Source organism: Corticium candelabrum, chromosome 9, assembly GCF_963422355.1.
Source record: "Corticium candelabrum chromosome 9, ooCorCand1.1, whole genome shotgun sequence".
In the NCBI taxonomy this organism is placed as follows: domain Eukaryota; kingdom Metazoa; phylum Porifera; class Homoscleromorpha; order Homosclerophorida; family Plakinidae; genus Corticium; species Corticium candelabrum.
Window position 1 is genome coordinate 6,726,320 of NC_085093.1, and position 21,103 is coordinate 6,747,422.

A 21,103-nucleotide genomic window follows, 5' to 3' on the forward strand; every position below is an offset into this window, starting at 1 on the left:
CCCAGGATGGTATGTGTTCGTTAAATTAAATTTAATTACGTTATACTTTTATCGAGACGTTAGAAAAACAACGTAGTAAAATACATGTAGAAAGCACATTATCTTTGTCTTAGGTGCTACCGAGGAAGGCTTGAAATCCAGGTTTGTCATCGAGCTCCTGTAACCTCAACACACTGGCGAGGTCTTTCGGTAAAAGATACCACCTTTATGCTATCAAGTATCACACATCAAGTATAATATTTGCCTTTCTGTATGAAATTTCTATATCGTTATTTGTTGTGTAGAACATCCTTTTGAACAGCTGAGAAACCTAAAGGTGTACGCAGCTGGAACCATTCGTCGAGCACGGCTTGGCTTTCCACCTCAACTGAAGGCAACTTGTTTGCTTGAGAGCATAGAGATGCCTGGAGGTGGACCAGGCCTAGGGATGGAGCATGCCTCTACGTAGTCTGGAAAGATACTGTAGATGTAACAATGTCAAGTTCACAAGGACTTCAGACTATAACATCTTTAGTCTGTTACTAAATTGTCTGTGTGGTTCTTGTTTGTTGTTACTCCAGAGAGTTCTGTGTCCCATCTGGATGCGAATTGAATTATATCATTATTAGTAGTAGCAGAACAGAAAGAAGTGCAAGACACGTTTCTTATTCAATCAATCGAATGGAAAAGCACTTCCTTGCTATAGAATCTGTTTTATCGTCTGGCTAACAAATGATTGTGGATCGTGTGAATAAGTGGACCGAGCCGTTGGCATCCATATATGAACAACAATTAACACGTTTAGCTTTCAAACGATACGAGAAAGACAAAAATTTCGGTATAGCCAACGCGGCCGCCATTGTAGTGTTGCATGCAGGTCTGCAAAGACCAATGGTCGGCGACAGACCGAGTCTGTTGCAACATAAATAGAGGAGCCGACAACGTGTTTGAGGTGGCCATGAGTTGCTTTCCGCTAATTTTCGTGTGTGTTGTCCGATTAACGTGTGTGTTGATTTCCGCTAATTTTCGTATTAGATTGTCGGAGTGTCTGAAAGATAGAGAATCATGCACATAGAGATTTCAACATTTACTAGAATAGCGCATTTACATTCGAAGAAAATACCGGATTTTAGGAGTCGATGGTTGGTTTGGGCACAACAATAATGTCTAATATATAGGTATTGGTGCCATTCTTTCAATTATTGTACATGTACTGTACCTGACGACGTTTCGCTAAAATTTTAAATTAAGTGAGATAATATATTATCTATGTTAGCGCCTTCACTATCATTTATCATTTTCAACAAAACCTGTTTTACTCTATGGTACACATCAGGTTTCGCAAGTATACTAACTAGTTTTAGGGTAGAAGTGCAATTGTAAATACCTGTATAACCATTTCTCAAATTCAATTATGTCATTTGCATCTGTATTGTGGTTGATATTTATATATTGTAGCAATTCTTTGGCGCTTTTGTGCGTTTTCGTTGCGCTGCAAAATTGACGGCTCCTGGAGGCAAACATGGAAAGCGTCCTGGCGAGAGTTGGTTTGACGGGTCTACTTCTAGTTGCACTACTCGGACAAGTCGTTTCTGCAGGTAATCCTAGTTAGTCTAGGTTAATTGCAAATGTTTCAACGGCCGAGCATTACAGGCATAAAACGTACGTATAAAAATGTTTTCTAAAACTTTTGACAAATTGGGACGCACAGGCAGGTTCTAGTTTTTGGCGAGTAACGAGAACCGCACTGTATAGCTAGCAGCGGCCTGCGCAGAGATTTTGTAGTAGCTTTGCTAATGTTTTGTAAGTTTCAGACCAGATGGCTTTCAAAAGGCATTCTGCAAAGACGGTACGGTACGCGTTTTCATGCATGCGTAGATATGGGCGCTAAATAGTTGCAGCTAGGTGACGAATTGTTAGTTTTGTGAAGCAATTAGGCAACCTTGAATGTGTCGAATACTTTCGATAGTCATGTGAGTCCATGTGAGTGTACGTACCATTTTGTCTTTCTGCATGGCTTTTTCTAAGGCCTGGTTCACAATATGACGCCGACGTTGAGTTGAGCGTCAAACTTCAAAGAAACCGCCTCGACGTCGGCGGCATCCTTTGATGTTGACGCCGACGTCGACGCTGGAATAGGATTCATTTCTATTGTCGACGTCGACGTCGACGTCGGCGTCGATATTGTGAACCAGGCTTTACGCAACGTCTCCAGTAGGCTGACAAGAACTTGCATTTGTGCCATCAAAACAAATAGCAATAATAGATAGAATCCGGTTCGAGACAGCTAGCCTGCCTAGCTAAAATTGGTAAGTTCCATGGGGCCTACGCAAGGTAAACAGATTTTAGGTTAATTTTTGTTTTGTTGTATATCAAGCTTAATTACTTATGTGCAACAAGGTTTCTTGCACTTCAGTACAAAAAAGTCTGACAAAAGTGCACCTTGTAAGGTATCCAATGGTACAAAACTTGATATCAACATGTTATGGCGGGCGTGTGCTGTTGCATTTAGCCTTTGCTCATTTCTAAGTGAGCTACCGCCGGCTGGGAGGGTTTGAAAATACGTTTCTTATAGCTATCTTATACATGACAACGCTAGGTGAGGACTGAGAGGAGTCTACTAAGAATAGCTAAAAAGGTACAGTAGAATAGTATCTAGAGGTCTAGTGAGTGGCTTTGCCAAGGTGCAAATTCAACGAACAGTGTACCGGTTAGCTGTGTGTTGCTTGGTCTTGGACACTTGTAGGCACAATGCATCATTTCTTATTAATTAATTACTAATCTATTAGCTTATGTATAAGATGAATATTGTTGTGGATGTTTCGCTAGGGTACACTGCTCCTGTGTGTGTGTGTGTGTGTGTGTGTGTGTGTGTGTGTGTGTGTGTGTGTGTGTGTGTGTCTGTGTGTCTGTTTGGCATCTGTAACTCAATTGCAAGCAAATGTAGGGTGAGTGAAACCATCCGGGATCTTTGGTGGGAGGTTTAATTAACCCTAACCCGAATCCTAGTAAGATGAGACATTTGGCTACCGCAACAAATAGATTCGGTTTGTGCCTGTGGTAGCTCTACACGAGAGGCCTTCTGAAACTAAGGGTATTTGTCTGGGTGTATGTAACGTGTAGAGGTAGGGCGTGGTAGAATTTTAGTCGAGTCTCGTTCTAGCGCAAATTCATTGATTGTTACAGATCTAGAATACTTACCTAGCGTCTCTACGTTGCCCTATATTTAACAGTTAGACAAGTGTGTAGGACCAAGATTTCACATCTGAACCTAGTCGGTATCCGAAACTAGACGGGGCACTCTATACTGTAGCTGGATTCGCGTTTATCTAAACAATTATGGTTTACCTAACCATTGATAATTAATTAAGGGCCACCTGTAGTGTTGACGCAGTGTTCAACTTCTTGCCGAGATGCTTGTGCGTGCTTGCCACCATATACGTGTGCGGCAACTGTCTGGGTTGTAGCTCTGCCCGCACGTAGGGTTTAGCACTCTAGTGCTTCTTCATCTGAATCAGTATACATCTTATTTGATTACGAGTCATTTGGTCATGTGACTGTCATGTCACCATGGTTACATGCCAATTTGAGTGGCAATAGTGAAAGTTGTTCTGTTGCTCACTGCAATAGCAGATGGGGGAAAGGCACTTCGTTGAGTTTTTATCGTTTTCCTGCTGAGTTAGATCGCCGGCGTCAATGGATTACGGCAGTCAGTCGATAGGAGTGGTCTTTGAGTGAGCACAGTTGGCTCTGCAACATCTGTTCTCTTCATTTCGTGTCAGGAAAGAAGTTGGATGACCCACTTTTACCAGATTACATACCATCTGTCGTCCTGGAATTGAATAAGGTCTATTGTCATCAATGCCATATCCATTGCTTGTCACTGAGATATTACACATTTACACCAATGACTTTAGCAATGTTCAGTTTATGATTGAAATGAAAGTGCTTACAATCATACTAAAATGCACTTCCGTAAAAAGGTTTTGAAGACGGGTAACTTAACTGTCCTTGATCGTGAGTTTGTATCACTTCATTGCACTGAATTGTTTCCTCAAGTGTTTGTCAAATTATTTCTTCTCTTTCCTACAGAGCAATCGTTTTCTGCTCTAAGGCAATTATCCGTGGCTCATGACAAGTTCCTCCATTGTCTTGCTTTGATGTGCTTCGAATGGGTTATCACTAGAGAACAGGAGAGCAACACTTTTTGTCTTACAATTTGCTGCTTTGTAACAGATGTCTCTCTCTGCAATAGCTAGTAGAATGTGTTGGATGTTAAGAAACTATTCTCTGTTTGATTTCATGAACAATGTCACAGATCTCAGGTTTAAATTTACACGTCTGCTTTTGGGACTCTCTTGGGAAATGTGTTCGAATCCATTTTATAGTATTGTTTGTAAAGCGTACATGAAGATAACATTATTTTACTTTTTTACTTGATGAGCTCTATAGACTATGGTGTTATATTTGTTAATAAGTTTCTTGACGTCAAGTCATATTTGTATATTATTGTAGGTTATCAAAATATTCGGTTAGCAGGTGGATCTTCTAACATAGAAGGTCGAGTGGAAGTGTTGGTTAACAATGTGTGGGGCACCGTTTGTGATGATCTTTGGGATATCGTTGATGCCAACGTTGTCTGCCGTCAACTATTTTATACAAATGCTAAACAGACATCATATTTTGGAGGAGGCAGTGGCCAGATTTGGATGAATAATGTGAAATGTTCGGGATCTGAAATGACCCTGGCAGAATGTCACTTCAGTGGTTGGGGAATTCATAATTGCGATCATAGTGAAGATGCAGGAGTTACTTGCCAAAGTCAGATATTATTTTGAAATGTTGACTTATGTTTGTTTGGTAGTTTTGTTTGCAGGTGTTCGGTTGATGGAAGGTTCCTCAGTCAAGGATGGTCGTGTTGAGGTTCATCACAATAACTCTTGGGGAACCGTATGTGATGACAACTTCTCAATAACAGAAGCAAATGTGGTATGTCATCAGTTGGGCTATGGCTCTGCAACAGACTACAAATCTTCGGCTTACTTTGGAGAAGGCTCTGGAACTATATGGCTAGATGATGTGTCTTGTTCAAACTGGAAAAGTACGTTGCAAAGCTGTTCTCACAGAGGATGGGGTAGTCACAATTGTGGTCATAGTGAGGACGTAGGAGTGATGTGCAATGGTATTTACTATTATAATTCACATGTTCATTGTGTGCACTCTGACCTAACTGCCGGTAACTTTGTATCTACAGATGTAACTTTGGTTGGAGGAAGTACTCCAAGTGAGGGGAGAGTTGAAGTGTACAGGAATGGGGGTTGGGGTACAGTATGTGATGATGGTTGGAACATGGCAGATGCCAATGTTGTATGTCATCAACTGGGATTTCAAGGGGCAACATCTGATCCATGTTGTGCTTATTTTGGTGGAGGAAGTGGATCAATTCTTATGGATGATGTTAACTGTGCTGGAGGGGAAACACACCTATTTCACTGCTCGTTTACAAGCAGTCATAACTGTGGCCATTCTGAGGATGCTGGTGTGATGTGTTCAGGTATACTAAAATATCAATCACTTGCTTTGGAATTTTGAAAATTTAGTTTTATGCTTTTATATTGCTGTCTTGTAATCTTGCATAGATATTCGTCTTGTTGGCGGTTCTTCTCCGTGGGAAGGTAGAGTGGAAGTCTTCCATGGTCAGTGGGGTACAGTATGTGATGACTTTTGGGATAGTGTTGATGCTCAAGTAGTTTGTCGTCAATTGGGAGCAACTGCATTTGGTGTACGAGGGCAGGCATATTTTGCAGTAGGAGGAGGACCTATATGGTTGGATGGAGTGAGTTGTACTGGTTCAGAGAGCCAGCTTGCCTTTTGTTCTCACGGAGGATGGGGATCTCATAACTGTGACCATTCAGAAGATGCAGGCGTTATTTGTCATGGTATGTAACATGATATAATGCTGACTATGTTATCAGATGTGCATAGCAGATGTGTTTGATTATCAGACATTACGTTGGTCGGTGGTTCAACATGGTACGAAGGCAGAGTCGAGGTTTATTACAACAATCAGTGGGGTACTATTTGTGACAATTCGTGGGACATCAATGATGCACATGTTGCTTGCAAGCAGCTGGGATATCCTGCTGCAGTGGCATTCAAACAGCAAGCTTACTTTGGTCAAGGCATCAACACAATCTGGTTTAGTGAAGTTTCTTGCTCTGGGTATGAAACGAGTATTCTGTCTTGTTCAGCCAAACACTGGGCATCAGCCAAATGCAACCACAAGCAAGATGCGGGTGTAGTATGTCAAAGTAAGAAAATACTTTAATATATTATATTTGGTAGTGTGTTGTGTAATTTTTCTGTAAATTTGTAGGTGTGAGACTGGAGGGAGGAACGTATGACAACGAAGGTAGGGTAGAGATTTTTGTAAATGGACAATGGGGCACTGTATGTGATGATGGCTGGACTATTACCAACTCAGATGTTGTGTGTCGCGAACTTGGATTTATTGGAGCTATAACGTATTACACTGGGGCATACTTTGGTTCTGGAAATGCAAAAATTCTGATGGATGATGTTGACTGCAGTGGAAACGAAGGTCGTTTGCGTGACTGTCACTTTGCAGGTTGGAATCAGCATAACTGTGATCGTAGTGAAGTTGTTGGCATAGCCTGTGGAGGTAAGATACGGTATTTCACACAATAGTGATGCAATTTTGTTGAAATACAGTAGGTGGTTGACTTTTTATGTATTGCCAGGCATTCGTTTGGCTGGTGGTTCATCTCCTAATGAGGGTCGTGTTGAAGTGTTTCATGAAGGTGTGTGGGGAACTGTATGTGACGACAGTTGGGGTGTTCAAGCTGCTGACATTGTGTGCTCTCAACTTGGGTTTTCTTTTGCTATTGAAGCAAAGTTTTCTGCATATTTTGGTGAAGGATTGGGACCAATCTGGCTCGATAATGTCCAGTGTTCTTCAGCAGATACGAGACTAGAAACATGCTCTCATAACGGTTGGGGAAATCATAACTGTGGTCATGCAGAAGATGCTGGTGTCATATGCACTGGTGAGTATACATTAAATCGAGAGCGTTCATTAAATTGTTGCATTTGTACATACTTGTTGCATAGATATCAGACTGGTTGGTGGATCGTCTCTCAATGAAGGTCGTGTTGAGATGTATCAAAGTGGAAGTTGGGGAACAATTTGTGATGAAGGTTGGGATAAGGAAGATGCTGATGTGGTATGTTGGCAACTAGGATATCCAGATGCCGTATCACATAAAAGACTGGCAGAGTTTGGCCTAGGGTCGGGCCTTATTGTCATCACTAACGTTGATTGCAGTGGAAATGAAAACAATCTTCACGATTGTATGTATAGTACACAGACAACTGGCTGCAGTCACTCTGAAGATGCAGGAGTTATATGTCGCAGTAAGTTTAAACAGATTTTATACGTTGTTTACAATTTACATTTTTGTGTTTGGAATTAAAGCTATTCGTCTTGTGAATGGTACATCCTCTCATTCTGGCAGAGTGGAAGTGTTCCACAATGGACAATGGGGAAGTGTATGTGATGATGGTTTGGACATGAATGATGCCGCTGTGATTTGTCGGCAGTTGGGGATGAACTCTCCTTCTGCATATTACACAGCTGGGTATTATGGAATTGGGACAGGACCAGTTTGGCTTAGCAACTTGAATTGTTTGGGATCAGAGACAAATCTTGAAAGTTGCTCACACAACCCTTGGGGGTTACAGACATGTTCACATGAAGAAGATTCAGGAGTGGATTGCTCTGCAGGTTAATGTTTTCTTCATTGTGTGTGACTTGTTCTAAAGTTGCATATAGATAATATGTTGTTTCATTTAGGCTGTCAGCCTCTTCCATCACCTCCACATGGTACAGCGTTGAGCTCCTCAACATCAATTGGTGCAGTTACAAATTACACTTGCAATTTCTGCTACCAACTAATTGGCTCACCTTCACGCTCATGTGAAAGCAATTTACTTTGGAGTGGAACACAGCCGTCATGCACATGTATTTTTTATAATAATATTGTTGTTTTAATTACTATACTAAGAAGCACTTTGTACAGCTGTGATGTGTCGTGCTCTTACTTCTCCTAATAATGGACAACTGTCTTCCACAGCAACAACATGTGGAACAACTTTGACTTTTTCATGTAATTTGTGTTATCGTTTGGTGGGCTCAGCTTTACTTACTTGTGAATCATCAGGAAATTGGAATGGAATGGAGCCGACTTGCAGTTGTGAGTTGCTTGGTCCTGATATATTGTATTACACACACATTATGTCATTCTGTTTCATCGTAGTGGTTTACTGTCCATCTCTTCCGATACCAGTTGGTGGCAGGATATCTTCAACATCTAATCAATGTGGAGTTACTGCATCATTTACATGTGATTCATGTTACAGACTAAGTGGTTTGTTTTCACGCACATGCCAGTCGAATGGCAGCTGGAGTGGCTCACAGCCAATGTGCAATCGTGAGTAGAAATGTAACTGTTTGGTGATGATAGTGTTGTTATTACTTTCTCTTTACATCAGGTATAGTTTGCTCTACATTGAGTGTTCCTGCTAATGGGGTTATATCTTCTACCTCAAGGAGTTGTGGTACAACAGTGACGTTTTATTGCAATTCTTGTTATCGTTTGATTGGGCCATCTACTCGTTTGTGCCAATCCAATGGAATATGGTCAAACTCTCAGCCGTCTTGTTCTTGTACGATGATACCTTCAGTCACTGCGATTCATAGCAGCTAATGATCATGCTACTACATGTTTTGTTGACTTTCAGTGACGTCATGTCCAACATTGTCAGCTCCTACAAATGGTCATATTGTCTTATCATCTCAAACGTGTGGCTCAACTGTTACATTTGCATGTAATGTGGGCTATTTTCTGGTTGGTTCATCTTCTCGTGTCTGCCAGTCAAATGGTGTGTGGTCTGGCCAGCAGGCAATGTGTTCAGGTAACAATTGCTAACAACACGTATTATGTGAAAATTAATTTGTAATTCAATGTATATGAATAGATTTGCTGTGTCCAATACTGAGCAGTCCCAATCATGGAACTAAGTCCACAAATTACAGGTTATTGGGTACTGTTGTGCACTTTGCGTGCAGTGTGGGATACAATCTCTCAGGCGATCCATCTACTACCTGCACTTGCGTTAATTGTGGCTCTACAGGAACATGGAGCAATGAAGCGCCTACTTGCACAAGTAAACATCATTACTAGTTACACAATATATCATAGTGACACTGATTCCTTGTTTGATAAGTTTTAAGTTGTAAGCCATGGCCACTTTTACCTCCTCGACATGGAATTGTGTCTGCTAGCGGCAACACTTTTGGATCAGTTGCTACATATGCATGTACCAGCAGTTACACAATGGCAGGATCATCAAGTAGAGTGTGCCAAAGTAATGGTCAGTGGAGTGGAAGCCCCCCTACCTGTGGCAGTGAGATATTGATTAATATGAGAACATTTTCTATAATTTTTGTTTCACACTTGTACTTGGTTTATTGTTTTGTTTCAAGGTTTTGATTGTAGTCTTCTTCCTGGTCCTCACAACGGAGCTCGCTTAGGGTCATCTACTTCATTTGGCTCTACTTTAAGATTTATCTGTAACACAGGATATATTCTGAGTGGGTCACCAACTCGAACTTGTCTTGAGAGTGGTTGGTCGGGCCATCAACCAGTCTGCATTCGTATGTTATGTTGTGGAATTGTATTAAAACTAACATATTTATAGAAAATGCATTTGTTGTACTGTAGTTGTATACTGTGGTGAATTGCAGCAACCAGCTAATGGTATAAAGCACGGTACACTGGCTACTTATGGTGCTACAGTTGTGTTTTCATGCAATCTTGGTTATCATTTGTTGGGCTCTTCTTCTCGAGTTTGCCAAGAGAATGGAACATGGACTGGAAATCAACCAGTCTGCCAAAGTTAGTCATGGCGATTGCTACAAATCTATTAAGAAACTGCAGTATATTGATTGAATGTATTTTTGTTTTATGATTTACACATGTAGTTGTAAATTGTGGGTCTTTAAATGCACCAGAAAATGGGGCCAAGAGTAGTTCCTCTAGTACATATGGTGCTACTGTGTCTTTCTCCTGCAATGTGGGCTTCATCTTGCACGGGTCATCTTCTCGAAGCTGCAATGCTGATGGATCTTGGAGTGGAACCACAACAACATGCTTTGGTTGGTCACAGCATTGTTTCTCAGTAGTTTGTAGGACCCAACAGTTTGGTTTTGTAGTTGTTACTTGTTCTCAACTTGCTGCACCGACAAATGGGGCAATGGTCACTTCTTCAAACACATACAATTCTACAGCTGTGTTCTCGTGTTCAACTGGCTATGTCATATCTGGGAGTTCATTGAGAATATGCCAGAGTAATGGAGATTGGAGTGGAGTTCCGCCGTTGTGCAATGGTCTAATATCATGCAATTATGATAAAACGTATTATTTTATATGTGTAGTTGCTGTGTTATAGTGATCAACTGTGGGTCTCTTGCAACTCCTTCTAATGGAGGTCAAGCTGGAAGCTCTACTACATACAGATCAACTGTCAGATTTACCTGCCACATTGGATATAATCTTACTGGCTCTTCTTCACGAATCTGTCAAGCCGATGCATCATGGAGTGGGAGACAACCTTTGTGCTTACGTTAGTCAAATAAACCATCTTAGCAGTTGCTTTTTCATTGATTAATTAAGTTGTGGTTAATTTAATGTAGCTGTGGACTGTGGGAGCTTGAGTTCTTCTTTAAACTTAATTATCCAAAAAGAACCATCATCTTCTTTTGGCTCAGTTGTTACCTTTCGGTGTCAAGCTGGTTACACACTTGTTGGAAATTCAGCTCGGTTGTGTCAAGCTAATGGCACATGGACTGGTACGCAGCCATCCTGTGAATGTGAGTATTATATAAAACTTATAAATTATATTATGACTGGAGTTATGCTTTTTCTGTGTAGCTAAGATTTGTGGTCAATTACCTACTCCTCTTAATGGACTTATTTTAAGAAGCTATGGAACAACATATGGTAGTAATGTGCATTTCAGTTGCAATATAGGTTATAACATGACATCAGGCAACAGACAACGATCTTGCATTCTTTCATCTAATGGAGCAGTTCTGTGGAGTGGAACACAGCCTGTGTGCCAAAGTAACTTTTCTGTCTTTCCAACTTTCTTACTGAACTTTTAATTTATCTCTTTTCTATAGGTGTAGACTGTGGTGATCTTCATTCTCCACACAATGGAGCAAAAATAGGAACTGCAACAACCTCTTTGGCTACAGTTACATTTACGTGCAAGCCAGGATATTTAATGATAGGATCTTCATCTCGTACATGTCAAGTTGATGGTTCATGGAGTGGTCAACAACCTATTTGTGATGGTATTACAACTGATTATAATTTAGTGGAAAGTTATAGGTAAAGTGTCTGATTAGAGAAGAAATGTGGACCACTGTCTGTACCTTCTAATGGCAGAGTTGTTCATGGTTTTGGGAACTCATATGGTGCAATAGTTACCTTTGCTTGTAATATCGGTTACACGCAGCTATCCGGCAGCAGTAGTCGTTCTTGTGTTCTTGCACATGGAGACTCAGTCACATGGAATGGAACTCAATTTGTCTGCATTAGTAATACTATTGTCTTTATCATTGTGATACCTCTTTAAGTGTTTGTATTGCTTGTTTTAGTTGATGACTGTGGAGATGTAGTTGTTCCAATTCATGGAACAAAAATGGGTAACAGCACTACTTATGGTGCCACACTGGAGTTCAAGTGTGATGTAGGCTATCAACTATGGGGTAGTGAGGTGCGCATTTGCCAAGCAGGAGGAATATGGAGTGGCTCTCAGCCTATCTGTTTGCGTAAGATAGAATTATATATTAGAATAGCAAGTGGTGTTTTTCTGATGTGTTGTTTGGGCAGTACAAATTTGTCATCCTCATGCTCCTCCATTGAATGGACGAGTTTACGGAGGCAGCAATGTTTATGGATCAACTTTGATATTTGTTTGCAATGTGGGTTATAGTCTTACAGCTGGATCTAGGCAACGTACTTGCTCTAAAAGGAGAGATGGTTCTATGTACTGGACTGGGTCTGAACCATTATGTACAAGTATATTGAACATTGTTATTTGTTATATATGATATAGTGTACAGAGATTATTTTGTTACAGTTGTTGACTGTGGTCAACCACAGATGCCTTCAAATGGTCATGTGAGCAGTTTCATGACAACCTATGGCTCCATAGTAAACTTCACTTGTTCTGGTGGTTACAATGTGATTGGTTTGACGTCAAGGACTTGTGAAGCAAATGGCCATTGGAGTGGACAGCAACCCAAGTGTCAAAGTAAATCGAATAGTTGTACATGCACCTCTTTGCTTTTAGTTGATGCTTTTCATTTCTTGATACTCAAGTTGTGGATTGTGGTTCCTTGTCTGCACCAGAAAATGGCCTAATAAATGAACAGGCAACAACATTTGGTTCAATTGTTACATTCAGCTGTGCAACTGGATACAGACTTTTTGGGTCAATAACTAGGAGTTGTTTGGCAGACGGTACTTGGACAGGACGCCAACCTGCTTGTGAACGTAATTTCTTATTGTGTGGCAATTGAGAAATGGATTGTGCTTATTGTTTCTGTGTAGCGATTGAGTGTGATCCACCAGCATTCTTTGTCAATGGCAAAATAATTGGCAATGGAACTGCATATGGATTCAACTTGTCATTTTTATGTGATGCTGGTCACATTCTCGTTGGTTCAGCAGTGCGTACATGTCAAAGTGATGGACAATGGAGTGGGATTGAGCCTGTTTGTGACGGTAAACATCCACTATTTGTCTACCTTCTGTTTGTGTTGAGACGTAGTTTGTATAGTGAGGTACTGCGAAGATCCTGGCATACCTCTCAATGGTACGCGAGACTCGAGTGACTTTCTTTATGGTAGCATCATTAGGTTTTCTTGCTGGAATGGACTAAGGCTTGTTGGCAATGACAGAATACAATGCGTTGAAATCACAAGAGACCCAGTGACCGTAGCATGGAATCATCCAACTCCAACATGTGACAGTAAGTTGACACATTAGACATTTATCATAGCTACTCTATTTACTATGTTTAGTTTTGCCTGTTGTGATACTCTATATTGGAGTGCAAACAAGCAGTGATGGTCTATCCAATGTACTTTTGTCTCCACCTATTGAAAGAACAAATGAATCTATCTCGATTGGATGTACTGTGAAGGAAAGTCGTCCAACCTCTGTTCTATTGTGGACAAGAGATGGTGTACCTATTCATGAGTCATCGGCTGAGTCTGTTTATCAGAATGCACAGCAAACGTCTAGTGATGGATTGGAATACAGACTGTTGTCGGTGAAGCAATTTGGTTCAAATGAAGAGGGAAACTACACGTGTATGGCTAGCAATCGTGCTGGCAATGGCTCAACAACAATAAGTCTAATCTTGCAAGGTAATAAACACTAGTGGGTGTTAATTAATCAAATTAAAGATGATAACATTGTTCTAGTGACTCCCAGTAGACCAGACCCTCCAGTTGCCTTTCCATTAAATGAAACCTCAATACAAGTTGGCTGGACAGTTCCATTGTCTGATGGTCACAGTCCCATTCTGTCTTATCAACTGAGATATAGAAGTACTGCAGGACAGTGGATCAATGAAACAAGAACTGTTTCTTCAGAGCGACAATTGACAATTTTTCAGAATCTTGTGCCATTTACCAGCTATGAATTTCAGGCTTGTGCAAGAAATGAAATTGGTACTAGTCCTTACAGTCATTCATCTATTCCTGTCACTACCAGCGAGGCAGGTAAGACATTGCATATTATAGCAAATTCAAGCGTTAGCATATCCATGTACATTAATTAATGTATGTTGTATATAAGTTCGTCTTTTTTGCATTTTTAAATGGAGCTACCCTAGGATTACACTTTGCTCTTGTATAATGAGAATTCTTGACATTTATGAAGCATGTGATACACACAGCTGTTGCTAAACTCTCTTTTCTCTGCCATAATTTTACTGACATGCACACTGATTCCAGATGGTCACAAGAGGATACCATCAGTTTCATAGTGACTAAGTCGTACCTTGAACAGTTGCTGGACATAGGAGATGCCAAATGAAGTGGCACTTTTGGTAGATGATGTGTGATACATCTCAGATAATCATCTGTGTACAGAATGGCTAGATTTGACTGACCGTCTGTGACTGCATATATACCTGCATTATAAATGCATATGTGTTGCGCACTAATACTGTAAATCCACAAATTTTTGTATGCATGTTATTTTCATATTGTCCATACGACTCCTAAATGTACTAAATTAAAATTCACGCTAAATTTTTTCTTGGATGACAAACTGTTATTACAAATCACCACTATATCGATGTTGATGATGTACAGTACCACAACACGAGATCCAACTGAATAATACACTGGTTTTACAACAACAAATGACCAAAATGAAACTCTCTACGTACAGCATGTTCAGTTTGCAACGTTATGATATCACTCAACTCAAACTGTTTCTGAAAATACTCTGACAGACATCTAGCGTGCCATCAACAGAAGATGAACCAGACAGTTGATGTTCTTGCAGCAGTGACAGTTTCTTTTTCAAATTAGTCCTAATGCACACCCTAACACTGCGCAGCTGTTGTCTTGCAAGGCATGCAAGTACTATAAGTCATCACTTTCGTCCAATGCTGGTCCAAGAAGAAGGTGCGTTTAGCTGCTGCGACCTTTTTCTGATAAAATTTTTAGTTGTACCATTTCTTCAGGCCGTCGGTTCAATACTAGCAACTGTTTTTGATACGCATTGTGGATTGATTGAACTGTTGACTTTCTGATTATGTGATTCAACAATTTTTGCAGACGAGCGTGTGCCTTCATAAAAGTCCGTATTCTTCAGCAACTTGGACCAATGGTTGTCCTAGTCTTGGAGTCGTAGACGTTATATTGTCCTCTCTTTCTGCGCTTAGCTGCCAGGTGATCTCGATCCAGTTCTTTTAATACGCTGTGATGTCCTCTTGTTGGATCTTGGATGCTGCTCATGATCTCCTTGATAGTGGTGCAACGTAGTAGTTCTTTTTATCTTTTGTCGTAAGCCAAGCATGGATACCACTTTGCTTTAGCTTAGAACGTTTGAATCACGTACGCTGACGCATGTACAGAATGAAACAATTACTGTACTAGCATGCACTAAAATTGTCCATTAGAGCTCATGCGAAAATAAGATGCATATGAAAGGTCTTCTTGTTAAATGTACGATACATAGCTGCGTACAAAAATTTGTGGATTTACAGTACGTCTGAGCACTTTGTCTGACCGGACTCTGTTTTTAAATAGATCAGCTATTGAACATAAGCCACTGCCCACAGGTTCTAAACCATGAAACTGATACAATCTATTACAGTAGAACCTCGCTAGTTTGTACAGCCCCATGCCAAGCTTCATTCGGATTAGTGAATTGTTCGAATTATCAAATATGCCAAAACGCGTAACCTTGGAGGTCCAGACTTTTCCTCAGACACCCAGACCACCAGCGCATTTACGTATCTCTTCACAAATGTCATGTTTGTGGTAAAGGACACTGCTGCAATGACTACATATACTTCTAAATAACGTGATAGTCAGGATTTAAAATAGTTTGATACGCACATTTGCTGAAAACAAGATAACCACATGCTGCCCAATAGGATCTGGGTACGCAAGGCAGGGCGCCAAAGGTAATTCGGATTAGCGAGGATTTGGATCAGCGAGGTCCGAATTAGCGAGGTTCTACTTTAGTTCTATTTGAACAATGTGCTTGCGTGTTAGTATACTTGATCGTGTGATTTAGCATACTACTAGTATACGGGTTTTACCAGCGCTCGTAGCGCTGTCAGAGTTCTCGGCTTTGCCTCAGGCAATAACTCTGCTTCTCGTACTAGTAAAAGTCATATAGTATGCTAATCATACGATACATTATTTATACCATGGTCATGTGACATGTATTAGTATAATAATCGAGAGTGTGATTTTAATTGGAAGTAACTTATGTATATACACCATCTCAGTACACATTTGTGACCGGTCATACGTCACATGACCATGGTATAAGTATATTTACAATATTTCAATGTGTACATCGTTGTGGGTTTGTATTTGTTGTGTGTGTGTGTGTGTGTGTGTGTGTGTGTGTGTGTGTGTGTGTGTGTGTGTGTATGGGGTCTGCATGCGTGCAGTTCAGTCATGAGCAAGTCACATGTGAGTGATAACATTTGGAATATTTGGGTTACAAGTTCAGTTTTGGGGTGAGCATAAGTGTTATTCTCTTGGGTAAAAGACTCAATCATTATTATCTCGCAACTCAGAAGTGTAATGAGTGTACTTGGTTTTTTGACTATAGTAAAATCACATACCTTAGCAGTGTAATTGATGGGGTTTGTTTGTAAGTTTGTGTTCCAGCCATCAGCATTGTGCAGTAGTCACTGTCTCTGCAATTATCTGACCATGTTTCAGGTTGTTTGGTAGTGTTGGCCGTATTGCTCTGCCCAACACATGAGCGACTTGTCCTGCGACATGGTTGCTATTTTCTGCTATGAAAGAGCTCTCTAATTTGTCCAGTGTGTGTGTATGTGTGTGTGTGTGTGTGTGTGTGTGTGTGTGTGTGTGTGTGTGTGTGTGTGTGTGTGTGTGTGTGTTATGTAATAATTTTGTTTGTTAGCTCCATCTGCTCCAAAGTGTATATCATCAAAGCCTATTAGTTCTCAAGCATTACAAGTGGTCTGGTGTGACCCTGCCTCTACCAATGGTGTGATCAGAGGATATCGGGTGACATGGTTGGACATAGTCTTTGGTGACGGAGTGAGCATTTCTGTGGACTTGAGTGAAGATGTACTTCAGTACAACGTGACAGGCTTGAGACCATATCGATTATATGAAATTTATGCTCAAGCTAAAACAGAGCGAGAGAATGGACTTGAACTTTGGGGTCCTGCATCTGATATCATCTTATCAAGAACCCTACCTTCCAGTTTGTTTTCACAACTAAATCTGTTAAGAATTTGTTGTTTGTAAATGTTTTATTCTGATAGGACCGTCTTCTTCTCCTTTAGAAATAACTGGAAGAGCCATTAGGTCTACGTCAGTTTTTATGTCATGGAAGGTAAGAGTATGGTAAACTGTACATTCAGGGATTTGTTTTATGCATATTGTTTAGCCACCGCCTGCATATGATTTTAATGGAATTGCATTGGGTTATACGGTCTACTTTGGAATCGCTGGACAATCATTAACAAATGGTTCTGTTTCTGTCATGAGCAAGACAACTAACAGCACAGTAGACAATTTGGAACCTCACACTGCTTACACATTTGTTGTGAAATTACAGAACAGTGCAGGATACAGTGATCCGAGCGACAGCATTACAATCAAGACAGGAGAAGCTGGTCAGATTTTGTTCATGATTGTTGACAAGTGCTTGTCATTGTGTACTTTGTAGCTCCCATTGCTGCTCCAAGAGCAATCACTGGTGTTGCCATAAGTCCAAATGCTATTTTCTTGCAATGGTCTCGTCTTTCGTCGCATCAGCTACGTGGTATATTGACAGGATACGATATCTACGTGTATGATTCTGCTCAAAGAGCCAGAAGAAGGCAGCTAATAATTGAAGACAAGGAGGCGGTTAATGTCACGGTGACCAGTCTTGCTCCCTATACTGAGTATGAAGTTACTGTTTCTGCACGGACTGGTGGAGGGACCGGCCCGAGGGGTCCTTCACCTCCTCTGCTGATTACAACTCAACAAGATGGTAGGACATGCCAGTATTGCATTTGCTTGTGTTATGAGTGTCTTGTTTTTCAGTACCTGGAATTCCTGAGTCTGTGCATGCTATTGCTTTGTCTGCCAATCGAATTCGAATTGATTGGTCACCACCGGTTGATTCAAATGGCATCATAACTGGCTACTCTGTAGCATACAGCAATTCGTCTTTCTCAGGAGTCGTCAACATCACTAGCCTTACTAATCAATGGACCACATTGGACAACCTCAACGAATTCACCCTCTATAGCATCACTGTTTGTTGCCGTACTAGTGCAGGTGTAGGCTTGCCTTCACCTACAATACAAATTAAGACGTTTCAAGCCGGTATTTAAACCATGATCAACTTAACTGAATATCAGGCCTGTTTATGCTTGTTACATTTTTAGAGCCCAGTGAACCACCAGTTTCAGTTACTGCATTCAGTACGTCTTATTCGTCTCTAGACATTTCTTGGCTACCTCCACCTCTTTCATCTCAAAATGGCATTCTAATCATGTACAATATCTATTGCAACAAGTCTGAGTTTGGCGAGTGGGAAAGCTTATTCAACATAACAGCATCTAAGATGCAGTATGTGCTGCTGAATTTGAATGCATACGTCGAGTATAGCGTGAGAGTTCGAGCTGTCACCGCAGCAGGTGCAGGCCCATTCAGTGAGGCAATCTATGCCAGAACTCTATCAGGTTTCTATTGTTATCTTTGAAAATTTTGTTTGATGGATATCTAATAAGTTTATTCTTTTACAGCTCCTAGTCGTCCTCCGACCATTGTAGATGTTGTAAGCATGAGTTCGACGTCAGTTTGGGTGTCTTGGTTGACTCCTCACTTGCAATATATCAATGGTAAATTCGTGCGTTATGAAGTTGGATTCAGAACAGTGGATGACACAGAAGGGACTGCACATGTTGACTTCCAACTTGTATATGTTAGTCCTCTGGAGGAATCAAATGTAAACGTGACGGAACTACAGAAGTACGTGCTGCATACAACAACAGAATTGAACGTTGTGGTAGAGGGTTTTATATTAGGTATCAGAGCTACCAATTTGCCATTCGAATCGTCAACTACGATACAACAAGAAATCAGCATCTGAACAGTGTTTGGTCGGACATTGTAACAATAGTCACAGACGAAGATGGCAAGATTTTTTCTAAAATTTGGTATTATGTCAAACGTGTGATTGTTTTCTTCCTACAGTTCCTGATGCTCCAACCAACTTCTCTGTATCTACCGTATCATCTACTAGTGCATTCTTTACATGGGAACCTCCACTGGAAACGAATGGTATATTAACTGGATATTATCTGCAGACAGTCTTGGCAGCATACAAGCAAACTGAGAATACCGACATGTTCTCATTGTTTATGCGTTTTCCTGCCAACAATACACTTCAGTTTTCGTCTATCACATCTTTTGCAAACTTGTCCGGACTTCATCCATTCAGTCAGTACAAAATTCAATTGCAAGCTGCTACAAGGAAAGGTCATGGTACTGCATCCATTCTTGTCATTGATACCAAGCCTTCAGGTCAGCCATACAATAATCCAGAGTGTTCTTTCTATTGTATGTTATATGTATCTGTAGAGCCTGCTGTATCTGCTCGAAATGTTAAAGCCACGTCTTATCAATCAGCTGGTGGTGTTGGCGTCAACTTGTCATGGATTCCTCCTCGTCTGATTAATCGAAATTCAATCATTACTCATTACCGGATTATGTACATTCCTGTGCTTCTTGGCAGTTATCCTCAACCTGGTTTCGTTACCTTCGGAGATCTCACAACAAACACAGGACAGGAAGAAGCACGGCATGTCGAATATGTTGGAATGAAGGGCGATCGTTCATACTACTTTTCTCTCAGTGCTTGCACTAATTCAATCAGTTTAGATAGTTGTGGACCTGAAGAGAAAGTATCTGTTCACACACTGGAATCAGGTACTAATATATACATACTTACATAATCCTTTGTGCCATCATCTCACTTTTGGTCGATGTTTTATAGAACCGGAATCTGCCCCTCAAATTCGTGATGTTGTGCCTATATCTAACTCGACAGCTCTTGTCACTTGGAACTTGCCCCCAAGAAATATGACAAATGGGAAGGTTACTGTGGTGAAAGTGTACATATTGTATGAGAGAGGAAACAAAGGAGAAATATCTGTCACAGAGGAGTACACAGTCACTCCAAGCTCTGATAGTTTATTCATCTCTAATCTTCAACCAGGCCGTCAGCTTGATGTAAGAATGCAGATCTCTAATCGTGCTGGTGCTGGTCCTCTCAGTGTACCTTTCCAGTTCACAACAGGTAACAATTCTAAGCATGGCTCCTGCTCTTTGATGCTGTTTGTGTATATAACTTTGGAATTTTTGTCATTCGTTAGCTATGAAATTGTGTGGGAATGAGCAAAACTGCTCGAATAACACACAATGTCGTCGATCTGCCAAGGGAATCAACACTTGTGTTCGCGGTACGTACTAGTTATTGCTACAGACTGTACATGGTCAAGTATATATGTTGTGACAGTGATGTATTTCAAATTTTGTTTGTAGTCTCAATGGAGTCAGATGCCCATACATTGACTAGAGTCACTCATGGGGAAAGCAACTGGATGAAGTACATTGTGGGTGGTGTCTCTCTTGCTGTGGTTTGTATTGTTGTCATTGGAGCTATTATATATCGACTGAAATGTCATGGAAGGTATCACATCTGCATCGCATATACGTATGCCAATTTTACGTTCTAAATTGATTTGTATCTGTTATAGATATCAGACAAAACCATCAGACGACGTTGGGATCGATGCATTAGGTCAGTCTCCGTCTACATCTGACATTAGTGACTGCAGAGATCAGCAAGCTAGATTCGGTGGAGTGTCAAACCCTGTCTATATGGATGAAGACAATTGTGAGATTGAGACAAAGATAGACGATGTTGATTTTGAAATCTAACATCACGTTTGTGCAAAGTCTGTCATTGTTGTTTGCATTTGTTCAACTGTTTGTTTTTGTTTGTTTGCTGCTCTAGTGCTTGCTTAGAGACAAACATATGCTGCTGTCTTGCTTCTGTCAGCAGTTATGACTTGCACTTTTAGTTAGGGAAAAAGTATTTAACTTGATTGATTGCATAAGTGACAATGTAGCTAGAAACTCAATGGTGGCACTAACTTTAGATTGGTCCATCAAACAGTAACTTATCATATGACTTAACTTCTACTTTCAACAAAGCAAATTCTTGCCGCAACCCTT

At 40.6% G+C, this 21,103-nt stretch overlaps 1 protein-coding gene across 1 annotated transcript; it reads left to right on the top strand.

Annotated features, from left to right (window-relative positions):
* The first annotated feature begins 1,465 nt into the window (after positions 1-1,465).
* Positions 1,466-21,009, top strand: LOC134184748 (uncharacterized). Its single transcript, XM_062652491.1, has 48 exons — positions 1,466-1,577; positions 4,495-4,800; positions 4,856-5,161; positions 5,234-5,533; positions 5,619-5,918; positions 5,985-6,290; positions 6,356-6,661; positions 6,741-7,046; positions 7,111-7,413; positions 7,475-7,783; positions 7,853-7,882; positions 8,079-8,252; positions 8,316-8,489; positions 8,551-8,724; positions 8,800-8,973; positions 9,037-9,225; positions 9,286-9,465; positions 9,545-9,715; positions 9,783-9,956; positions 10,043-10,216; positions 10,274-10,447; positions 10,510-10,683; positions 10,754-10,930; positions 10,992-11,183; positions 11,243-11,416; positions 11,471-11,662; positions 11,723-11,896; positions 11,958-12,146; positions 12,208-12,381; positions 12,450-12,623; positions 12,681-12,854; positions 12,910-13,101; positions 13,154-13,501; positions 13,559-13,858; positions 16,761-17,069; positions 17,131-17,201; positions 17,256-17,484; positions 17,538-17,846; positions 17,900-18,184; positions 18,247-18,543; positions 18,607-18,832; positions 18,889-18,998; positions 19,058-19,387; positions 19,445-19,792; positions 19,860-20,162; positions 20,239-20,325; positions 20,408-20,555; positions 20,623-21,009. Exons 1-48 carry the CDS (start codon positions 1,502-1,504, stop codon positions 20,804-20,806), a joined length of 10,476 nt encoding a protein of 3,491 aa, XP_062508475.1. The 5' UTR covers positions 1,466-1,501; the 3' UTR covers positions 20,807-21,009.
* Positions 21,010-21,103: the final 94 nt, after the last annotated feature.

Bases quoted from the DNA above. Each gene is read 5' to 3' on its own strand.
- LOC134184748 (XM_062652491.1), top strand. From the start codon at position 1,502: ATGGAAAGCGTCCTGGCGAGAGTTGGTTTGACGGGTCTACTTCTAGTT. The intron at 5,919-5,984 runs GTATGTAACATG...TTTGATTATCAG, and splicing joins TGCAGGCGTTATTTGTCATG to ACATTACGTTGGTCGGTGGT. The intron at 7,784-7,852 runs GTTAATGTTTTC...TGTTTCATTTAG, and splicing joins AGGAGTGGATTGCTCTGCAG to GCTGTCAGCCTCTTCCATCA.